Raw genomic sequence first — 23,423 nt, forward strand, 5'->3', positions numbered from 1 at the left:
CCTCTGCCAGCAACCCGCTAATGATCTTTTACTTTAACATGGGAGGAATGTTTTTCTCTCAGACCACTGTGAATGCCAAGTTAGGGCTCAAGTTGTAGAGGGTGTCAAAAGAATAACTGGCACCTTGCCACAAAGACTAGTCATGCCTCTTCTATTACATGCATAATTTCTACTGCCCAAGAGAGTTGAAAACTGTTATCTCAGTGTTTCAGTGAAGTGTATTTTTGTTATATTGTGATACCAAGATGACATTTTCCATTTGATGTTTAATTTTTTTGTGTGATGGAGATAATACCTAACATGCTTTGTTGAAATATCATACATTGTAATTATCTTTTTTGTGTAGTGCTTACAAAGGTCAAATATTGTTCCCATTATTATTCTTGTGTATATATAGGGAAGCTGACCATATCAGTGTAGCAGAGTCACCAGTTCTAATAACCCTGAGCAGATCTGTGAGGGTAGCCTATTGAAAATCTATTTACTGTATCTAAAATTTCGATCTAAGGAAGACAAGTCGTTGACTGGAATTAGTATTTGTCTATGTCAAACTTGCTTATGTAATACCTGGACCTGGTATATTATTCATGTAGCTTCTAAATTGTCTTCAATGAACAGCCTTTAACTCACAGCAGCTTATTCTGCAGCTGCTCAAGTTGAATAGTTTCCCTTGTAGAAGAGCTATTGAAAGCATATCTTGATTTTGTTCAACTCTTTGCATGGCATTGTAGATCTGCTTTAAATGACTCAGCCTTTCTAAAATATAGGCATGTATTACTTTGAAAGGCAAGAAAGATGGAATAATTCAAGTAGTTATTTTGTGGAGATTATTGGACCTGTTTTTGTTAAACAAGGAGTTCCTCATCCCTGTTTAGGTTGCTCCTTACAAAAATTAGGAAGCTGTTCTTAGTTACGGTCTGAACAAACTACTGTCTCTGCATTTCAGAAAGATCTTGGTTAGTATCTTGATTTGATTTGGTTACCAAAGTGTAGATTTTTTTTTTTTTCCATTTTTGGATTGCCTCCTTTTAAACTCTCCTTGAAAAAACATTTTTGTCTAATTCTTTTGAAATGTTTTGATTCATTCATACTTCAGTGAGAAAACCACCGTCATGGAAACAAGAAGACTTAGTTAAAGATGCATGCAGTTTGTTTTTATTCTAAGTCTTGTAAATTGTTCAACACCGTATGAGCAGCTTTTAAACACTGACAGTAGACAGCCTGCATGTCTGCATGCTGTCTGTCTTCAGCATGAAGCATTTTCCTTAATATTTATTTTAAGTGATTTAAAAGCTTGGTCCTTAAGTTTCATAGTTGCTAGATCAGAGGTTGTGTTGCTGATTCCCTTTTTTGCTGCTTTACAGCCTGATTCATGGACGTTTCGGGAAGCCGTTGGAATATCAGAAATTCTGCCAATACAAAGAAAAAGCAAATAGTAATTTCCTTTGAAATGTATAAGAAGTAGGTGGTGATTATGGAGAGTTAGCAGCTTATTTAACCTTTTCTAGGTTAACCATGTAGTCCAAACCTGAAAATACACTCTACAATTTTCTAAAATTATTTGACTAAATAGTTATAATTCTTCTTCTTTACAGCATCTAAATAATTGTCTTTTAAATCTACTAGGTTTGAAGAGTTAGCAGCAAACTAAATCGTGGCTTAATTAGAGTGCTTTATTCCAGTAGTTTTCTAAATAAATGTTGGCTAATTAGGTATTGACATTTTACTTAAACCTGGAAAATAAGGTTCTATACAAAATTATGTGATTGACTTTAACAGCTGCTTTCCTGCAGGTGAGACTAGAACAACTGTGTCTAATTAAACTCTATTTTTAATTCTACAGAACCATTATTTTCATTTCATTTAACCTTTGCCTTAGTCTTAGTTTTGCATATTCCTGGTGCCTACGATTCCTTTATGGAACACAGGTAAGCATGCTTTAATGAAATGACTGATATGATGAAATTCCCTGTATGGCGTAAGACTGGTGATATCTAATATGTCCAGTCTAATTAAGATAGGTCTCATGCAAGCTTGCCTGTTCAGATGCTGTGTCTAATGTTACTGTTGTCAGAACAAAAATAATCCTTCATTCAAGCCAAGATCTTAGGACAACAAGCAGAAGATGGCATACAGAAATCTCAACAGTATAAATGGGATGAGAAAACTTCTGTTTTAACACAACCACTTGATAACATTATCTGAGATACTGCACGTGTAACTTGACCTTCTCAGAGTGAAATGTAGATATTAATTTTCTTTAATATATGGTTCTGGATTAAGAGCCCAGTTTGACAAGCCTTAATGTTTTTGAAAAGTCTTTATTTGGAGCTAGCAGAACTATGCCCATTGTTATTTCAGAGTTTTGCCTCTTCTTATGCACGTTTGAATTTATTCTAAATTGGAATTGTATTGTGTCTCCTTTTAAGACTTTATAAAATTTAATGAACAAGATTTAATGGGATATCAGTAGTTAGGGCTTTCTACGGGAAATTGGGAATTCTTTTGAATCAGTCTTAAATGAAAAGGTGATGCAGATTACCAGAAGCAAAGTGAGCTCCAGGAGAGGTACATGTTTTGGTCAGAATCTCTTATGCATACTTTGGCTAATGTGAAATTACATTTTAAAATAGGATATATTGCATATGTGATAACTATATGTTTTAATCTTTTGATTTGGCTGGCTCATACTAAATGTTAAAAACTGTTTGTTAGAAATGAACTCATGAGGCTTTTTTAAGTAATAAAAGATCTGGTATTCTCATTTGGAATATTTCTGTCTCATTGACTCTGGAAAATGTTGCTTTAGATTTAGTCTCAGGGGTTTGGGGTTTTTTTGTATTTTATTAATGATACTTGCTGTATACATTCACTTTTAGTGATTTAAGGAAGGTGAAAAAGGCAATTAAACAGTGTGAAACCAATAAATCTGATACTAAGATCTGACACCTGACATCTGTTTAGAAGTTGACAAGAATATATTCTTATAAGTACTGGTTAATTTTTTGATGGAATTCAGAAGGTTTAAGACAAATGTAAACTATATAATTTTTTTCTGGTTTTCTGTACTATTTCTTCTGAAAGAACAGCCTGCATCTTAAGTTCTCTGCCTTGTTTAGGACGACTATTAGAGTCAAAAACATTTTGTGTTTCATACAATTGCTGGAAGAATGTAAAATCTTTGTGTTAGAAATAAAGATAAATTTTTGTGTTCATAATAAATTTTTTCTTTGCATATAGTACAGAAATCCAGCACTTGTCTGAGAACGGATCAGTCATATCAAGAAGGTCTTAGGTTAGAAGTATGATATTCTGCTGGAATGACTGAGATATGCTGGCAGAGCTAGTAAATGCCTAGCTGAATAGTCCTTCTTACAAAATTTGATTTTTAAACTGGTGTTAGTAGTCCCTTATTTCATTTTAAAATTTACGTTTGATTTACATAAACCTGTAGTTTAATACTCTGTTCCCAACTTTATTTCAGATAAAGGATGAGGTTAGGGAAAAATAATGCTGTCCATATAATTGTTTTTCATCTTGACATGTGCTTAAAGAATATTATATACTATATATTCTTTCTTTTGAAAAACAAACAAAAATGAAACGGAACTATATCTTCTTATGGTGAATTTAGTTCAAATCAGGACAGTGATTGTGATGACAGTCATGTTGAATAGAAAATTAATGTTCAGAAAAGTTGCAAGATAAACTGTATTTGTAGGTAATTCAGAGACCTTCAATTAGTTCTTTACAATGAAAAAAATGCAACTATTCTAAAAATGAATTGAATAACTATGGTGAAAGAACCTTGGTAGATATTAAAGCATTAAAAATTACATATCATTCTATTTTCAGTATTGAAGCTTCTTTCTTGACCTTATCCCAGAGTATTTCAGATGTTGGAGGCTGTTTTCATATTGTAGTTCAGCAGATACATGAGAAGTTGAAGGTTTACTGGAGTACTCTCTTTTAGTCTGGCCGTACTTTCTATACATTTCCTAAGGCTTCCATTTTGTAAAATCTGCACATTGGAAAGGAGACCAAAACATAGATTAATATATTCTGTTGCCTCATTGCATAAATCATTACATGCTAGAAATGCCGTTGTAGGATATAATCACCCCTTTTTGAAGATATCTTCTAACATTTGATAAAGTAACTGTTTTTTCTCAGAGTTCACCCCTTTAAAAGTATAAATTCTTTCTAGCAGCATTTTTTATATATATTTTATAAAAAATTTACAATTTACAGCATGTTAAATCGTTCATGTTTAAAAAATGGACCATCTGAATGAGGTATTGAAGTGGTTTCATGACATCAGGGATTTTGCTTCTTGATTAAAGTTGACAGGACCGTTTTCTTTTGGAATGGTAACCTCAGGCGCTTGTGTGGTTTTCTGTGAATTGCAAGTGCGTTTCTGAAGCTAAAGAATTAATCATGCCCTCAATCTGCTCTCTCTGGTCACTGCACAGCTGCTGTTATGTGACCCACTTGCGGTTGGTTTTGGAGAGTTGTTTAATTCCATCTTTCAGCTAGAGGTGCCAGGAGTAGTCTGTTTGAAAAATATGGCCTATAGTAGATAAAAGAATAGATTAAAGAAAAATAATATTTTTGCAGAATAGATAAAAGTTTTCATATAGTTTTGTTGCTGTTATGTATTTTAAAGTTACTAATGCCTCAACAATCTACAGATGTAGAAGAATAGGGAGTTTGAGCCACTCTTAAAGCATGAATATTTTTCAAACAATATTGTCAACAACTTTGTTTTTTACAACTATCCCTATTCAGTACTGCAAGCTTTTAGAATAAGCTGTTTCATGAAATGCTGATGCAACGAAACCTTGCCTCCTTTGGATTTCTGTCCTGTGTTTGTGATCCCAGCTACCCCCAGTCCTCCCTCCCGCAGGTCTCTTCAGTCCCCGGCTGTACCCCTGACCCTCCCCGTGTCTCCTGGCTGGGAAAGTCTCTGTTGCTGGTGCCAGGCGCTTGCGTGCTGAGTGGCCAGCTGGTAGACCAAAAGGAACAGATGACTGTTTTGATCATGCTCTAGCATTTCTTTAGTTGTAGGAGATGAGCAAAAAAATGAGTATTCTTTCTAACCAAAGATTTTGATTTCAAACAAGTAGACTAGGTGTCTTCCTCCTCTGCCAGATTTCCCTGGAATTCACCAGTAGGTTTCAAACAAGGGAAGAGGAAAGCCGAGACGGACACTGGGATTGCGCGAGTTGTATTTCCTGATGGTTCACTGCTTTTTAAAGATTCTTTGTGTCTGCTTTTGACTCTAGCTTGGTTGGTTGGCTGAAGCAACTCAAAGTAGTGTAACTCAGAGGAGAACTCTCCAACTGGAAGAGAGAAGAATCTGGTTTTGTGAATGATAATGTTTTCAGCGTTCATGTGTTTTTCTCTAGTTTTTAATGGTATTACTTTTCTAAGTTGGTGAGTCAGCAAAATGTTGCCCATACATACAGCACATGCAGTATGCATACTCATACGCAGTTTTATTTTCTTGGGTTTAGCTGGATGGTTCTAATGCTTAAACTAGTAGGACTGTGCCATCACAAAGTGCCTCAGCCGAGAGAGGATTTCTGTAAATTGGAGGAAAAGGATCATCTTGTTTAAATGAATCAAATAATTGGTGCAGCTGTAAGCCCCATGGACAGACTTTTCCTCTTGGAAACTGACAGTGCTGCAGGTTTAAACACCCTTTAATCTGCTTTTCTTTTGTGTAGCAGTAAGGCAGTTTTCTTGTTGAGTGTGTCCCTGCGGTAAACACAGAACTCCAAAGCCAGTAATATTATCAGTTGCCTCAAAGATTAAGGCGTGGACGTTGAAGATGCATTTATTTGTTGTTTCATTTTAGACCTTGTGTGTCAGATGAGTCAAGATCAGATGAGTTATGTATTTTCACTACACATAAAGCTATTTTCTAGAATTGGCTTTTATGAGATGAACCTATTGTAGTTTGGTAAAGAAATACTAGTTTGCTTATTTGGATGCTTCTCTTAGCAGCCCTGATTTTCCTCTCTTGATGCTTAGGGCCTTTTATTAAGTGTTCATATGGGTTATTATTCAGTTACTCTTCATTTATTTTGTTTTTCTTGTATCTAATTTTAATATCGGTGAGAGCTTCAATATAGTAACTTGTATTGAGGACCATCACAGCAAGGAGCTTTTAGTTAGCCTTTTTGCCTATTTGACTTTCTTCTGGTGGTTTTTACTCTCTAAACAACATTAAGCAGTGCCCTAGAATATGTTTATGATATAGAATATAGGCTTTAAAATATTTTCTTCTGACTGCTGAGCTTTGCTACAGGTAAAAAGATCAGGAGCCTGGCTGAAGTTATTGTTCATTGCCAGGAACTTCAAGTATGATTAACCCAGTTTTTTCCTTTAATTTTCTTTTCAGAATTGGTAAAGGATTTCAAGGTGTTATGAAAAGATGGGGATTTAAAGGTCAGCCTGCTAGCCATGGCCAAACTAAAACTCACAGACGTCCTGGAGCGATATCTACCAATGTGAGGATTCTTATTTCTTCTTTTTTTTTCCTGTTGTATACATTCTTCCTCGATATTTTTAGAACTACTTGCTAAAAATGAATTGTTTCAAAACAGCTGGCTGTTTTAGCACGGACTGGTAGACTTTCCAGTCTGTTGTCCACTTTGTGCTAGCAGAGAATCCCAAGTTTCAGAGGAAGTTCAGAAACCAATGAACAGTGCAGAAACAGTGCAGATAACTGTTTTCTTATGCCTTGAACTGTGAGTATCCTATATTGTTAGTAAGTGAGCCTAGCAGATGTTTTAACTGAGCAAATTGTGGTAGTATAGCTGAGATAAATAGTGATCTAAAGAGAGTTCTAAAAATCCTTTATTACAGCATTTATAGACTGCAAAGGATTGCCAGTTGTTTTAAAATTGTGGTTATTCTGCTATTGTTTTGGAAAGGTAGCTGGCTGTGCTGTACAAGCCTAGTTGCTTTTTGACCTTGTCTGGCCGCTTAATTAACTCTCTCATTGCCAAAATGTTTTGTTGGCCCCTTGATGTTTTTCAGGTGAAGACAGAGGAATATTTTTAAGTTTCAAACTATAATGAATATTTGTTTAAAAGCTCTTTGGAACAGATGCATTTAAAACTTTGTCCCAAACATTATAACAGGGTGATGTAGGAGATTGAGATAAATCCCTAGATAATGCTGTAGAGCTGAAAATTATTATGCTTATTCCTGCCTTTTTTTCTACCTTTGTTTTCCAAGTTTTAACCATCCAAACGGAAATGGGGTACAGAAACTAGAGCAATGGAGGGAGTGTCATTTTAAATTCTGTTCTGAAAAAATACATATTTTAAAAAAATCTGTTCTACATCAGTAGAAAACTTTTTATAAAATTTACAGGTTAGGAGGGAGAGGAGAAGCTACAGTTATCTTAATTTTGGCTGCCTTCTGGGTCAGGACTGCTCTGGAGCTCTGTGATGGAATCCACACATAGTTTAAGCAAGCTTGTCAGTCACTGCTCTCCCTATTACAGGCAAGAATCTTGTGCTGACAGGAGTTTTAGAAAACTGTACCTTTTATTGCTTTGCACCAAGTGAAAATATGGGATGAGTGAAAATTTTGCTCTGAATCTACAGATATTTTTGTCAAGCAAAGCTAGAATCTCTTTGTTGATACAGCATTTTTATAGTGTTTTTATTATTGAGGTAAATATTTCAGGTAACACATAGATTAATACTTAACCTAGAGGTATTTAAAATGCTATTCAATATTAAATATTTTCTTTTCTATTCCTCTTGGCTTTGTAAATGTGCCTCTTGCAGTTATGTAATTTTTGAGCTCTGTTTGTATCTAGAAAGCTTCCAAAGTTTACCGTGGAAAGAAAATGCCTGGTAAAATGGGTAACGTTTACAGGACGTCTTTTGGATTAAAGGTGAGTTCTGAGTGTACTAGAATGTGTATAAGGTGGTTGCATTGCCAAGCGATGAACTTTGCTGTGTAGCATTGTGGAGGTATACCATCTGTCATTCCTGTCAGATCCAGAGTTCAGGATCATGACTGCATCTTTGAGTAAGAAAGTTGAAAAGACATAGGCAGCGAATGTGCGCTCCTGTCTTTTTGTGGCTTACAAAGAAGAAAAGAAGACCTCTGAACTGCCTTTTGCATATGTGCAGTCCTTGGGGACTGGGGTTTCAGGTAACACTACCACATGTGATGTGTTTGTCACAGTGTCCCTTGATCTCTGCCTTTGAAGTGGGAAAGTCATCAGGCTTCTTGAGACCTTCAGTTAATGTCTTAGTGCCTGTTCTGCTTGTTCAAATCCAGCCCAAGTCTGAATTGTTTGATGTCATTACTTTATGATGGCCTTTCAGTTTCCTGTGCCAAAAGGGGATTATGGTTTCTGTCTGGATTCTGATGTGTGCATGCCTGCAGCACTTCCTGAGCTATTACTGCTACCACTCTCTGTCTTTGCAGGCAAAATCTGCTGTTTGCACGGAAAGCATACTAACCTGCACTTTACGAAAGTGTGTGCTGCTGCTCTCTGCTAATTAAAACTAATGTTTTGTAACTAGAAAATGTGCATATTCAGTTGAGCACCTCATAGAATTAAGAAATTAAAAAATGTTTGCAATAGCATTTTCGTGAATATATTTGTCTTAATTTGTCATGTGTGATTTTTACAACAGCTCTTGCTGTAAGAGAAAAGAGACTTGGGAGTTTCAATCGGTGTTGTACTGGGTGAAGGGCTGACTTACCATATGTAGTCTGATCATAAGCCCTTTAAAACTAATTAACAGACTCCTGCATTAGAAAGCTATCTACTTAGGATAGCATGTGACTGAATTTTGTGGCAAGTTTAAGTCTACGCAGAACATTCTTCTTCCCCGGAGTTCTACCTGCAGTTAATCAGTTTGTGCTTCACTGGGCTACTGTTTGTAAAGCTGGGAATATTGTCTAAAAATAATCTCAATATCTCTTTTTCTGTCTTCTAGGTGTGGAGAATCAACACAAAACATGACATTATTTATGTAAATGGATCTGTTCCAGGTCACAAAAATTGTCTGGTGAAGGTAGGTTTGCTTGTTTCAACTTACTGCTATTGATGAGAGTGTTAAGCTCTACAGCTTTCTCCTTACAGTAGGAGAAACATTGGTTGAATGTAACCTTCAGTTTATGAATGATTGCTAGGGACAGTGGATCACCACCTACCCTAAACAGCTCATTCTTAGCTTTGCACTGCTGTTCTGTACCTGTTTAACATATGATAAGCCAACACAGTCACTGTAACTCTGGGGTAAGTGTCTTGGGTCTAGGTCGATCCTCTTTTAACACTAACCTGAGTCACTAGCTTGTTGGTGAGATTTCTGGAATATTATTAAAAGGCTGTATTCATGAACAGAAATACACAGTGAGCACTGCTTTAAAAGTGATCCAAAGCATTCCCAATTTCTTGGCCACGCATGGTAGCAGCTGGCCTTTCTAAGGAACAGTTGAGGTACAGCAGAAGACACTTGTCACAGTAATGATTTAAGTTCCGTTTGCAATCAACGTAAATGTGTCAGTGTCATTTTTCTGTGACGTTTTACAGAATTAATTGCAAATTTTATTGAGATTGTTTCAGGATTGTCTATGAAAAACTGAAACAATGAAGAGACTAATATGTGTTTTTTGCAGCATAAATAATAAAGTCCACATCAAAACAAGAAAAATACTTCAAGAATTTTTTCAAAATAGTTTTCTTTTTGATTAGGTATATTCTACACATCTGCAAACACATTACCTGGAGGAATTTGCTTCCTTTCTGACATGTTAGCAGCTTACAGGTTTTCAAAGGTCTCAGTATCAGTGATTATAAAGATTGTTAGATGCATACATACATCCATATATGTATCTACGTATATGTATCTGTGTATATATACACAACAAATATAGTTTAAAATCCTCAGAAGTATTGTAGGGATTTAAATTATCCTGTTCTTGAAAAGTTAGAGTTCAGAAAATTTGAATGTTTTGAAAAAGTTTATTATGTTCTTGGCATACTTTCCTATGGCCATCCAGTTTTTTTGTTTTGCATTTCGTATTTGTGGAGCAGAATTCCACAGTTATCGTACATTACGTACAGCAATGCTAGCTTTAGAACAGATGTTTTCCACACAGAAAAATGAAATTTCTTTTTACATTTCTCCCTTTGAAAATAAACCCTTTTTTTCCCTGAGTGAGGCATCTCTACACTGCTTTGACTGTTATGTCCAGTCCCATCCTGGAGATTGCATTATTAATTTCTCTCCCAGGATAGTGAAGATAAGAGAAAATAGGTTAACAGATATCTAGGAGAAGCTGCTTTCAGGATAACTTTTCTCCAAAATTATTGGGCACAACATCAGTGACATAGAATTGAGACTGTGATTTGACTGGCTTTTCGTCTGTATATCGACTGAATGACCTTTTCTCCAACTGTATTCTAAGTATTTTTATTAATCCTGAGCCATGACACTGATTGATAGCTGTATGTTAGTCTGAGGTTTAATTAAGTGTAGATTTGTTGTAGGCCGTGATTTTTAAATCATAAAGTATGTATACAAGCAATATAATGTAGCTGAATGAACAACACTTTATACTCAGTCTTTATTCTTTGCTTTTAATAGTACTGTTAAGGAAGAATTAATTATTGCAAAAGGCTGTACATCTCGTTTTCCTAGTCATGTTGTTAAAACTCATCCACACTTAAATGGTCCTGTGGCAACTGGATCTGCACATCTCAGATATCTATCTGCAAGCGTTACAACATTTCGTTAAGCCACTGAGAGTGAAAGAGATTTGTATTTCAACCAGCTCAAGACTTTTACTCTAACTAGACTTAACAGATTCAGTTTTTGAGTTCTGGTTTTAAGTGGGTTAAGAAAACAAACATTTATTAAGCACCTGTAATATGAAGTACTTTGGGTTTTTTTGTTTTTTTAATCAAGGTCACGTGTGTTAATATTGCACATCTTTATTTACACTGCGGAGATCTCATTTAAACAAAGCCATCTACAGCTTGCTAATCAGACACTGTGCGCTTCTGCTTGGAGAATAACTTACAGGAAGGGTAGTGCGCTTCTCTCATCTTTGGGTCAACTCCACCTTTAACTTTTTCTTCACTAAGGTGTTACTTTCACTTAGGGTCCATAGAACAAAACCAGTAACTGTAAGAGGGATGCTGAAAGCATCCTGCTATTGCCTTTAAAAAAAATCCTTGAGGAAGCAGTACTGCTGTAGGCAGCAACTTGTTAATAGGAAACTGCTGGGCCAAACCGTCTGAGCATATCCAATAAAACAACTTTGTTGATATCTAAAATGTGAAGAGGATAACTGACTTCGATTGTAATGGCAGTCTGCTGTATTACCATTTAAGAGCCTGCCATTTTTGCTGGTGATTTCCATTCTGTTCACTCGCCATGGATGATAGTTGGAATTTTATCCTAAGATCAGAGGTAAAAATGGCTTCATTGTTTTTTCAAGTAAAGGTAATTTGGCATTATGAATTAAATGACACAAAGCACTTTTCTGACTACTTCCCTGTCTTTTTGTTTAACGTAGAATTTCTATTAATTGTATTTACAATTTACATATGTTTAAAAATATTTCAAGTCATAGTTATCTGCAGTTTAAAAGTCCAGATATCTTGAAGTATGCTTTCTGGCATATGCAAACACATTTCAGAGTTGCAGCTGTTTTCATTATTAGAAATCAGGGCTGAGGATCCATGAAAAGAATGAGGGTATTTCATCCCTTAGAACTGCTTGATTAAAATAGTGTAATACCTGAAAGACTGTCATCTTGGCCAAAAGCTCTGCAAACTCCTTTCATGGCTTTTTAGTAACAAATAACTTATGTTTTGACATGAAGGCACAGCAGTAGGTATTATTACTATTATTCTGAAATTATTTTAAAAAATCAGCTCCACTCACATATTTGGTGATTGGAGGAGAAGGTATAGTCAGCAACAGTTTATTCCAAATCCTTGAACTTGGTGAATCCATTCTGTATTTTTTCATAAGCCATATGAGTTGGGTATTAATTCAAAAATCTTCTATCTTCAAATACATCTCTGAAGGATAGAGGAAGCTTTAATTTAAAAAGCATCATGCAATGCAATGCTATTGCATGTGTGTTTTCCCATTTCTGCTTTTTCTCCTTTTAATCTTGCTGCATTTTTCTGTGGTATTTTGAGCTTGTCTTAATGCCTTTCTTCCATGATGCTTTGTTATTTACATAGAGCCTTTGACTCTCTATACATTAACGTTAAAGCTGTTTGGATCTGTAGCTGGGGAGAGAAATCATGAGATATCAGCTTTTATAATTACTGTGTATTCCACTAAATGCCTGCCTATAATTAGGTAGGACTAATGTCCTGGGGATGTGGAGCTATCTGTCTTTTTCTGAGCTCGTAAGTGGAATATCATGGTAATACTTTTCTCTTTGCGTGCCTCTAAGAAGAAAGCATTTGTGTCCAGTGCCCACTCTTTGTTGCTTGGTAACCATTAAAACTGCAGTGCACCTTAAAGCATGTATTTATTTTTATATTTTATGTATTTTTGGAAACTTAGTGCATCAGCACTGTGTCCAGACTGAGATGAAGCACTAGAGTTTTTCAAGTTTAATTTTCAGCAGAAAAACTGCAGAGTACTAGGATGGATTCCTGTTTAATTAGAGGTCAGTTTTCGTTTGATACTGCACACTGAACCATGCAGGTAAATAACTGACATAAATAATGTTTCTAGTCAACTGGAAAACTAATAAAAAAAAAAGCTTGCTTTATCATTTAAAAATGAGTCCATGCTCAGATCTAATAAAATAAAGAAATCTTAGCTGTAGGCAATAATGTATTTTTTGTTGTTGTTACAAATTGCAGGGTAAACATTTGTAAATTAGTATGTTGTGCCTATTGAGATAAGCTACTCACGTAATACCTATTAGCCTATGACCCTTGCCGTATCTCCTTAGATTACTAGGCCTGAAGTTACTGAATATGGTGCTGATGCTCTTTTAAAAAAAAAAAAAAAAAAAAAAAAAAAGGTTAATAGCTTTTCTTTTTGGAAAAGAAAACTCTGACTCTGGATTCCTCTCCCCAGTATATTATGAAAAAGCTATCTTTTCTGTTTTTTAAGGGAGGCGCGCAAGACTAATTCCCTTTTTAATTCAATGCTTTGTAATAGAGAGGATATTGTAATATGGTGTGTTATAATACAGGATGTTGTAGTTTACATTTGACAGTGTTTGATATGTGGCCTATTTTTAAGGCACATACCATCCTGATTGTCTTAGGACAGTCAATGTTGATCATCTTGAATATATCATTTATAGTGAAAGCAGAAATTCTGGCAAGTCATGTAACCCGTAGGAGTTCCTTAGCAAGTTAGACATTGAACTTGCCTTTGTGCGAGTCAGAATTACACTTGAAGTATGCGGTTGCTTCAGTATGTACTCTGCTTGACCTAAAAAGCTTAACCTCTCAATCTCCCCCTGCTATTTCTCTCTCTCTCTCTCTCTTTTCTTTTTTCTTTTTTCTTTTTTCTTTCTTTTTTCTTTTTTTAAGTCTGTAGTTACATAGTTTGCATCCTGCTTGTTTTCTGACATGTATGCCACTCTTACTGTCTGTGTTTCTAGGTGCTGGAACATGAGTTGTGTGTACTATGCTCAAATTGAACAAATGCAGGAAGAGTGTGATCTCTTGACTTTTTTTCTTCTTTGTGTCCCCTGTCCTGTACCTTGGGTCCCATGATAGGGTGGTGGTGGGGTTTTGTGTGGTGGTGGCGGGGGGAGTTGTTTTTAAGACAAAATAAGGCTGGTCTGAAATGGATATAGTTCTTGCATTCAATTTCCTGTCCAACTTCTGAGGTAGCTTAGAAGCTGAGGTAGGTAACGTATGACACCTTAGGAAATTATTTTTAACAAATTTTGTTTATTTAAACACTTTTCTGTTAGCAAACTGTTGGCATTCTGCTACTGTGGATGCTAACACAGCCTGAAGCCTCATTAAAGTGCAAATGTGAGCTGTGACTTAAGCATCAAGTTTTGATGCTTATTTAAGACTGTATTAAGTATTTTGTGCTGATAGATTTCTGAAATTCTATTTGTTTATCCTAACTATTATGCTGTCAACATATGGGAGATGAATATGTGCAGTTTATTAAGTGTCTGCTAAACTGTTTATGTCTGCATTTTAAAGATTTAGTAACAAAATCACGACCAGGTCCAATTTCTGCTTTCTCTAGTATTTTTCTCAATTTAAAAACTTCACAGATAATGTATGGTAATATTAATATGGTAGTTAAGCAAACCAAGTGATTATGTTATATGAAGTTATAACAGTGAATGTTTGCATGGATAGTAACAGCCAGTTGGGCTCTCAGCCTAATTCTTTCCGTGGATGAGAGCTAAATTCATTGGGCTGTAGTAGCACTCAGCATTAAATCTTATTCTGACTTCATGGGGGCTCCTATTTTTTGAGAGCTCTTGGGAGGAGAGGGCTAATATATTGAAATGGGTCAATGCTAACCTGCAGAAAAATACTTTTTGAAAGTTTAATGTCAGGGCCATGACTTTGAGTCATAGACATTATTTTTGTCTTGGGGTTTAAAAATAGTTATATGAGAAATTTGTATGTTAAATATTTGCACGTAATTGTACATCTGTTAGAGGATGCGGCTGTGCTGTAGAAGATTACTAAAGTAATTGCTTATAACAACCAGTTTCAGTATAAAATTGAAAAAAAAGTTGTAAACTTCATATGTTTGGGAAGGAAGAAAGTGAAATAGTATTTGGTACAGTTTTGAATTCTTTGCAATGAAGCATTGTTTTTTAGCCTTGGGTTTTTGACTCTGAGGAATAAGGTAAAGGACACTCAGTGGGATTTTTTTACCTTATTAGGGATGCCTTCAGAAGGGTTACTGGGAATATAGCTCATACCAGATCACTCATACTTCTTGTCTGCATACACTTTTATACAGACAAGTGTAACTCTTGCTGCATACCATTAAGCTCCTTTATAATATTGTGAAATATATATAGCAATCTGAGGAAATACATATGCAAAACCTTTGGTATGCTATGTCCTTCATAAATGTAGAGAAAGTCATTCAGTAATTGCTTGCAGACAGGTAAATTGCACTGCTTTTTGAGTTGCTAATCAAAACTTTCAGATGTAAGGTGAAATTTAGTTCTTCTTTTGGTAGGAATAATAATACCGGTTTAACAACTCTTGAAACTTAGAAGGGAAAGAGACATGATCTTTCAGATTGGTATTGACACGCTTAATTTGTGCTTCAGGACTAGAACTCAACTTGCATTTGAAAGAATTGAACATAGAAAAAAGGTGAAAATGCAAAAAGAACGGTAGTTTTGACCAATCAAAAGAATTACTGTATCAGCTATACTGATTGAAGTAAACAGCACATCAGAAGAAAATAATTTTAGCATTGGACAGGGACGAGGGAACAAGGGAAGTAACAGTTCATTGGTGAAGTTATTAAAGCATATTTTTTGTAGAAGAAATAACAGCAACATATTAAAAGTGAAAATATGATATCTGAGCATCTCAGAAGCCCTGTTAAAGCTATCTGATTGTGTTTGCTATGAACTCTCTGTTGCTGGAACTTTTGCAACAAAGGTCTTGGGACTTTGACCTCAGCCTATTTTATTCCATGTAGGTCTCTAATGTAACTTGCCCTCTGCTCAGACTGCAGGTACTTCAACAGTTAGGTATGGCAGTTTGCAGGTGAGTAGAGAACAGCATTAATAAGGAGGTGTCTGGCAGAAGAGGGATGACCTGCTCCAAAAGCTATGTAGCCATCCAAGCCAATATGGCATACTAAACCTTTCTCCTCCTTGTTCTTAGCAAAGAGTTTGTTTTTGTTTATCAGACCTGGAAGACTTCCATTCAGAAAGCTATTGAAACTGCCTGGCAAAAGAAAATAAATAGCAGTTTTTCAGAAGCTGAAGTTTAAGTCAAATTTATTGTGTACTACATCTGCAGAAATCCTCTTGGACTTTGGGAAAGACTTAGGTAATAGCAGATATGAATCTGGTAAATACAGTGCTGTTAAAACAGAACTGTCAGCAGGCATAAAATTTTTATTTAATTTTGCTGTAAATCATGGTTATCTTATGTGGGTTTCTTTCCAACCAAGTAAGAAAAAGATTCTTATTCTTAAGCAGACCATCAAAAAAAAAAAGACTGCGCTTTTCCTCACTACAGTAAACTTTTTTTTCTCTAACCTATTTGCGCTTTTTTTAATCTAGTTGAATATAGTAGTGACTGAAAGGAATTATTATGGCTCCTACAGGAAGATCATACGTAACAATACAGAAATGAAGAATTTGGTTTTAAATAAAATTTCATCATTTGAGAATTTGTAGCTCTCCTTTCTTCAGAGATACCAGCTCTCTATCTTCTACCTCAGACAATCTGCTTTTTGCTGATAATTCTAGCTACTAATTTTCTTCAGAGATTGGAGTTTCAAGGGCTAGATTTTAAATCTTTTGACGTGCAGAAAGGTCAGTATAGGAAAGTTATTTCTGGGTGGCATTATCTTTCTTAGAAATTAACTTTTTTAAAGGCACATGTTCTACAAACGTGGGTACTGATTCTGTGAAGAATTCTAGATATATAACTCTGCACTCATTGAATAGCTCAGCAGTAGTCAGAGACCAGATACAGTACATGAAGCTAAGTACTTGTGCATATCTCTGCAAAATTAGGCCAGAAGTAGTTTGTTCCACAAAGGCAAAAAGGATGTCTTGGTTGTTGAAGAGATTACACTGCATAATATAACTTGATATGTCCAACAGGAAAATAATGTGAGATATAAACATAGTTAAACCCAACCCTGTTTACACATTTATTTTAACAGCATTTTAAAAGAGTGAGCCATGAATTCGTAGCGGTAGACTTTGATCTCTCACAGTACGGTACAAGTGATGAATTCTGGGTTGGGGGTTGGTTTACTTGTTTGTTTGTTTTTTAACTCTTCAGTGGACTTGGGTACAAAATACTAAATTCAGTAGCTGGGTTTGGTATTAAAATGACTAATGATTAGACATGGAATTCTTCAGATAAGTGAGAGTAGTGTGAATGCTGTTTTTTCTTACACATTCAAGATGATTTCTTTAAGCTTTAGTGCATCACTGTCTGCAAGTCTTGTTAGATTTATTAAATCCTTTTTTTCTTCACTTTCTTAGGTGAAAGATACGAAATTGCCTAATTACAAAGACTGCAATAAAAACCCTCCATTCCCCACATATTTTGCTGATGGAGATGAAAAATTACCAGAAGACTTGTACGATGAGGAAATTTTCCAGTTCACAGATCCATCTGTCACATATGCTTAATGTTCTTGACAACTTTGAAAACACACAGCTTTATGTTATTTTCACGAACTTTGCAGTGCTGTATAAGAATAAACCTATAAATTGCAGTCTGGCCAAGTGACCTGAACATTTTAGATACTGCCATTTTGGCCAAGTAATAAGATTTACCACTGTCAATTTCAGTTCTGTGTTTAAAGCAGCAGGTGAGTCTGAGGGACAGGTTGTAAAGCACATGAAACGCTTTGTCTTCAGTGATCTTTTGTCCTTTGCCATAGGCTGTGGAAACTTGCGCATTTCTGGAAAACCTGTTGTACTGAAGATGGTTCCATTTAATTTTCTGAATGCTACAAAACTGTGTGCTTCTCTTCTGTGGAAAGTGTTCTGGCCAACTGTGATCAATCAAAAATTTTTTTAATCTGTTTTGGCATCTGAGGGGATAGGTAAATCAGATGTGAGTCCTACTTTGTGAAGAATAACCCAAAATAAAACAGAGAAAATGCGTTGATCTGCAGCAGCATGGACTTATTTCCTTCTTTTCACCAGAGTTCTTTTTCTCCTTTTGCTTTAATGTTGTGTTGAGTGTAACGTAGCAGATACCCAACAAATTTTCTAGAGGGAAGATCATGCCAACCCCTGTCTGTGTCTTCAGAGAGTTCTAGCAGTGTGTTTGGTGAGGGGGTGTTCAGACTGGAAGTGTTCGGTAACAAAGAAGCACCAAGACTGTGGTGGCCACCTGTTTGTTGCCTTTGCTGACGGCTTGTTCTGAACTTCGCAGAGGATCCCTCGCATGTGTTCTGGAGAAATATCTATCTACAGTTGTCTCTGTATAGGATTTTTATGCTGTTACGGGAGAGCTCTTGTAAAGGAAAAAGGCCAAATGTGAAGTATTCTTCTTTATGCTAATACCTCTTCTACTCCACCTTTTAATAATAGTTGGAATCTGTACATTCCTTTTATTTTCATCCTATGTTGTTTGCTATTTAAAAATCTAATCTTTTGAACACTGTAAATCCTCTCACAAACAGAATCAAGTGTCTGCATGACTGCCAGAGTGCCGTCTGCAGTAGTTCAAGCAAGGAATTTGCATATCCTATGCGGGTCTTAATACAATGTTGTCTACTCATCCTTGCAGTCTCATGAGAAGACATCAAATATAAATAAAATGAAAAAGAGGTTTCTAAAGAGCTTACTAATACTACCTAGTTTAAAAGTGATGTCCTTGTGCTTATCATGGTGTCTCTCAGTCACTGAAGATGTTTTGAATTTTTTGTAATAGCTTTAAAAAAAACCACAAGCCATCTTATAGTAGCTGTATATAGCTGCTGGTTTGTAGTAGGTTAGGAGAGATCATTAGAGAACATGGTATGGAAATGTGAACAGTTAAATATCTACATTGTGGGGCATCCTGGTAGCTGGATTCAGATAAATTGAAAATGTGATTTAAATGAGTGTAGCAGAATGCTGAACAACAGCACAGTATCATATTTTGGCCATGATATTGCTAATCAGTGCAGCTTGTCACCTGTTCAGGATAGCTGCCATTTCCTGAAGAGGTGTTTGGTGTTCAATCTCCTGATTACACAATAGATTTAAAAAGTTAGAACATTTCAAGCTTGCTTGGTATTACCACATGCAAATCAGGGTGTGCCCAAATGCCTATCCTGCTGTCCTGCTCTGGTGTATGGGATAATTCAGCACAAGTGTATTTTCCCTGAAGAGACTGCTTCTCGCCTGCATGGGAAGTCATGGTGGTGCTGCTGCCCCTGTGTTTCCCTGCAGCTGCTGCTGCTCCTTGCCCGTATGGAAACAGTATCATGAGCACAAGAGAGGGTCTCTGGGGGTCACCACTACGGGAGCAAGGAGGCTCGTGGGGTGGGAGAGAGTGGACTTGCACCGCTGCTGCTGCTGCTGGGGGAAGGTGGATAAGTTAGGGAGCTACTTGCTTGGGGCAAGAGCTAAAGCCTGTTAGCTACCACCACGGTATGGTTTAATAATTCTCCAGAGTTTAGTGTCTCTTTTGTTTTAATTGCTTTGTTATTAAATTTTTGTTGACTTAAATGAGAGTCCAGAATCTCTGTCAAATAGGAGATCGCTATGCAGAGATGCCCTTTCTCCTACTTGGCTTCTCAGCTGGAAGTTTTGGGATTGCAGGAATCTCTCCTAAAATGTTATCTTTTTTCACTTGCTTTTAGTGGATGCCTTGTAAAACACTAAGAATCAAATATGAGCTCAAAGAGAGCCACAGATTTAAAAAATTGAATGCAAATTAACTGTTTCAAATGATATTTCAGCTTGAGGGGAAAATTGACAACCTAGTTCAATTCCTGTTTCTGTGGTAAGAAAAGAACTTCCCCCTTTTGGTATAAAGTGAGATTTCAAGTGATTTGTTAACTTTGCTACTTAGCTTCAATGTCCAGGGAAGGGATTGGAATTAAATCAGTCCTCCCGAACAAAAAACAGATCTGTATGAAGGAAAAGGTTGAGTTTGAAGGACTGTTGAAGGAGTTTAGCTCATTTGAGGTGAAAAGGGGAATGAGATGAAAAAGACTTTTTTTTTTTTTTTTAACTCTCTAAGGAAAAATCATCCATTGAAAGCTTTTGACTTTAAATCTGTGCAAAAGAAGCCTCCAGCTGGCTATTGCATAACTAGCACCTTTACTTCTTTTACAGTGACCAGCTGTAATAGTGTGAATGTATTCATATAGCAGCTGCCCTGTACAGATGTACTGTATTAACTACCAAAAAAATTTCCACTGAAAAAAAAGATCCTTCCTCCTGTTGTTATGTTTCCTTTCATTTGTCTAGCTTTAAAATTTCTATTGCAGGCCACATAGTCCCTGCAGTTGTACTTTTGAAATGCATGCTGGATGTGAGCCACGTGGTTTTTTTCCATATGATTTTTTTCTTCTTACAAGGTAGGTATTGGTGTTATTTTCCTTGTAGTGTACAGGTGAGACTTCTTCTGTCTTTGGTTATCAAGAATTCTTGGATACTAAGGACACAGGTTTTCTTAGCTCTAGGCAAAGACTTGCATCCTTCCTGAACGTAAGTATTTTCTGTTGAGCAGATGCAGGGTGAGATGCATAAGATCTGTTGATGTGAGTTCAGAGTAGTGCAACCTAGATTGGAACATACACGTTCATTAGACCTGTTCTTTCATCAGGCTTTAGAAGACTTGCAATATTTCATATCTAATTTTCTGTGCATGCCTTGTCTCTTTCCTCTGACTAATGAAGGGACTTTATGCAAAAGAAGAACAGGCTAAATTTATTTCAAGGAGCAAAATTCTTCAAAAGTGTAGTGACACAAATGATTTAAGACCACCTACAAGTTTGCTTTTAGAAAACGCTAAAGATGCTTACAGAAGTATTTTTTAGATCTTATCAAGAGCGCTAGAGTTGAGTATTCTTTGCTCCCACAGCATGGCTAAAGGGAATTGTGGCTTGTCAAAATCAGAGGTGCTGAGACAATGGCTAAAGTTGAAAAAAGCAGCAGACAAAATCAGGCAAATATCAAGTTCTCTTGTCTCAGGTGGGCCTACAGCTTGTGTTAGGGGATATGGTTGTTTCTCTGAAAGGATAAACCAAGGACTGTCTTGCAAGTGAGTATCTGTCTTATCTTGTTGCTATGCCTGAGTATTGAAATTTTAGAGCTGTCGAGGAACATAAGTCCACACAGCAACAAAAAAGCTTTTATTCCTTGTTACCTCTAGATTGCTTATCAAAGAAGGAGGAACTGAACATGTTATTAGGAGCCTGAATCCCATAGGACAGCATCCTACCTAATGCTCCAGTCTATTTTGTTATCTAAGGAAATTGCTGGTAGCTCTGCTACAAGTGGCAAAGCTATCAAAGGAGTTGGGGTCTGCTGTGAATTGTGTAGCTGTTTCAGTGCAAAGAGAAAACAAAGCATTGCTCTTCTCCAGGAGTAAATAATACTTCAAAATTGTGCCTCTCTTCTTGGCCCTGTCTGTGTCCTTTCACTGGAGAAGGGCCTGTACTTTCCCTAGCATGAGGCGTTTTGCCCTGTGATGCTCGAAAGTCATGAGGGATCCAGCAAAAAGCATGAGTGCTTTTAAAACTGTGAGTGCAAGTAGGTTTGTTGTGTCCTCTATTACCGTTTTAGCAGGAAACTTGTTATGCAGCTCTTTTAGGCTTATGTTCTCTGGCAAAATACTAACGTAGACTAGTGCATCTCCTGGGGATTTGAGTGTGCCTGGGGCTGCCCGGAGTGAATGATGAGGTGAAATGCTGACTCCAAGCAGTTCTTTCATATTTGGCCCATTTTCTGCAGGTATTTGTGAATATAAGTGCTCTGGGCAAGGTACACGCTAAGCTAGGGTTTGCATATCCAGGAGTATGTGTTACCTCTTCCTCAGGCTGTTCTGGTTTGGGGAAAAGGGTTGTTTTTAACATCATTAACACTCTGCTTTGGAGGGTGATGTAAGGTTAAGCGTAAGCTGTATCCATGCCTTCACAGCATGACTGCTTTGAAAAATAAATATTCTTGATTAATAACCAGTCTCAGTGGTTGTGTAGCAGTAGATGAATAAACAGTGGCAGGCATGCAATATAAGTTGAAGGTAAAATGACAGCAGGAAGAGGAAATCAAAACACTCAACCATCACTTGACAACTTAATTGCAGTCATTGATGATAAACAAGGAGAGTTTATTTCCTTGAATCTGTACTTTTAAACATCACTGCTCTAGCATTATGTGAGATTGATAAACATTTTCCTTTGCTGTTTTGACTTGATGTGGAAAAATGTGATTTATTTGGTTAACATGTAACAAATATTATTCTAGAAAGCTGAAGGGATGACAGGAGATTTTATGTAGATTTTCAGCTTCCTCCCCCATCCTCCCTCAATATGGACTTCATGTTTTGGTCAGGCATGGTCCGAGTTTTTCCTAAAATGATGGGTTTCGTATTAAATTCTAAAAAGCTAGCTCTCAACCCCTGTGCTAATGTAGTGTTTCATAATCAGCTACAACTCTGAAATGGTGAAGTGTGGCAGCATCAAATAGAAAATGTCCATTAAAGCACTTGATTGAGGAATGAGAAACGAGTGACAAAACCCCAGTAACGATTTTGGCTGTATAAAACCTCCCAGCATAGGAAAGACAATTGTACAGGTAATATGCTGGGCAAGTCTTCCAAAAACCACGCTCCTCTGAATCAGGCCTTCAGATGGCTGGGGGAAGATTGGCTCACAAGGTAAAGCGTGAGGAAGGCTGACCTGGTGCCATCCAGCTGCCTCGATAAGACGGAGCTGCAGTGAACCTGCCGTCCCCAAGCAGGGAAACGGGATTTCTGCTGCTTTGGAGCTGCTGGCCTGGCGCGGAGCAGCCAAAGGCATCAGAGAAGGGTTGACCCCCTATCTGTAAGCTCTAGAGTACCATTCCCTGTGGCTCCCATACTAAATCGAGGCAGCTGTTTTTTAAAAGAAACTGCTGGCCCAGTCCTATGGTGCTTTGTATTTCCTGGCTAATCGAGGGCAATTTCCTGTCCTAGTAAACCTGAGGACAATGGTGTGATTTGTTCATTTTGTGAGTGCTGTTTGGTCGTAGCTATCTCACTTGGCTTGGATCATTCTCCTGATTAATGTCAGTCCCACTTCTCCTTGAACTTTCATGTGGAAATGCCTCTATTTCTCAATTATAAGCATTGCCTGTATCCTGTGTCTTCTAATAATTAGCTCCTATGCCCTTCAGTGTACAGATATTGCGTATTAATTGCATTTAATGAGCATTGCTCACCTGCAGCAAGTTGTTCTGCACTGTTAGACACCATAGTGTGTCACATAGCATAACATGATTTATTTATATAACACACCTGATGGCACTTAACAGCTGTAAAAATGCATGCAAAAATGCTGACCTTGGTCTCGGGTATTTATTGGTTCTGCAGAAAGCGTGCAGTTTCAGGTGGAACAATTTAAGTGAATTACATGTAGCCTTCATGATGCAAATAAAACACACCAGTAACAGGATTATTTTCAATTTATAGAGCTCTGCTGTGTTTGAAGTGTGACAAAGTGTGCAAAACACACACATACAAAGCTGGCAGTTTGTTCTGGGGGCTG

The 23,423-nt window shown here is 36.8% G+C and overlaps 1 protein-coding gene across 1 annotated transcript in view; it reads left to right on the top strand.

The window, feature by feature from the left end:
- MRPL3 (mitochondrial ribosomal protein L3) overlaps positions 1-17,848 on the top strand; it is a 28,559-nt gene extending 10,711 nt beyond the window's left edge. The window contains exons 7-10 of the mRNA XM_067291403.1: positions 6,407-6,515; positions 7,841-7,918; positions 8,979-9,056; positions 17,209-17,848. Of these exons, the coding sequence (XP_067147504.1) occupies positions 6,407-6,515; positions 7,841-7,918; positions 8,979-9,056; positions 17,209-17,358 (415 nt within the window). The 3' untranslated portion in view covers positions 17,359-17,848. The remainder of the gene's footprint in view (positions 1-6,406; positions 6,516-7,840; positions 7,919-8,978; positions 9,057-17,208) is intronic.
- Positions 17,849-23,423: the final 5,575 nt, after the last annotated feature.

Source organism: Apteryx mantelli, chromosome 2 (genome assembly GCF_036417845.1).
Source record: "Apteryx mantelli isolate bAptMan1 chromosome 2, bAptMan1.hap1, whole genome shotgun sequence".
NCBI classification, from domain to species: domain Eukaryota; kingdom Metazoa; phylum Chordata; class Aves; order Apterygiformes; family Apterygidae; genus Apteryx; species Apteryx mantelli.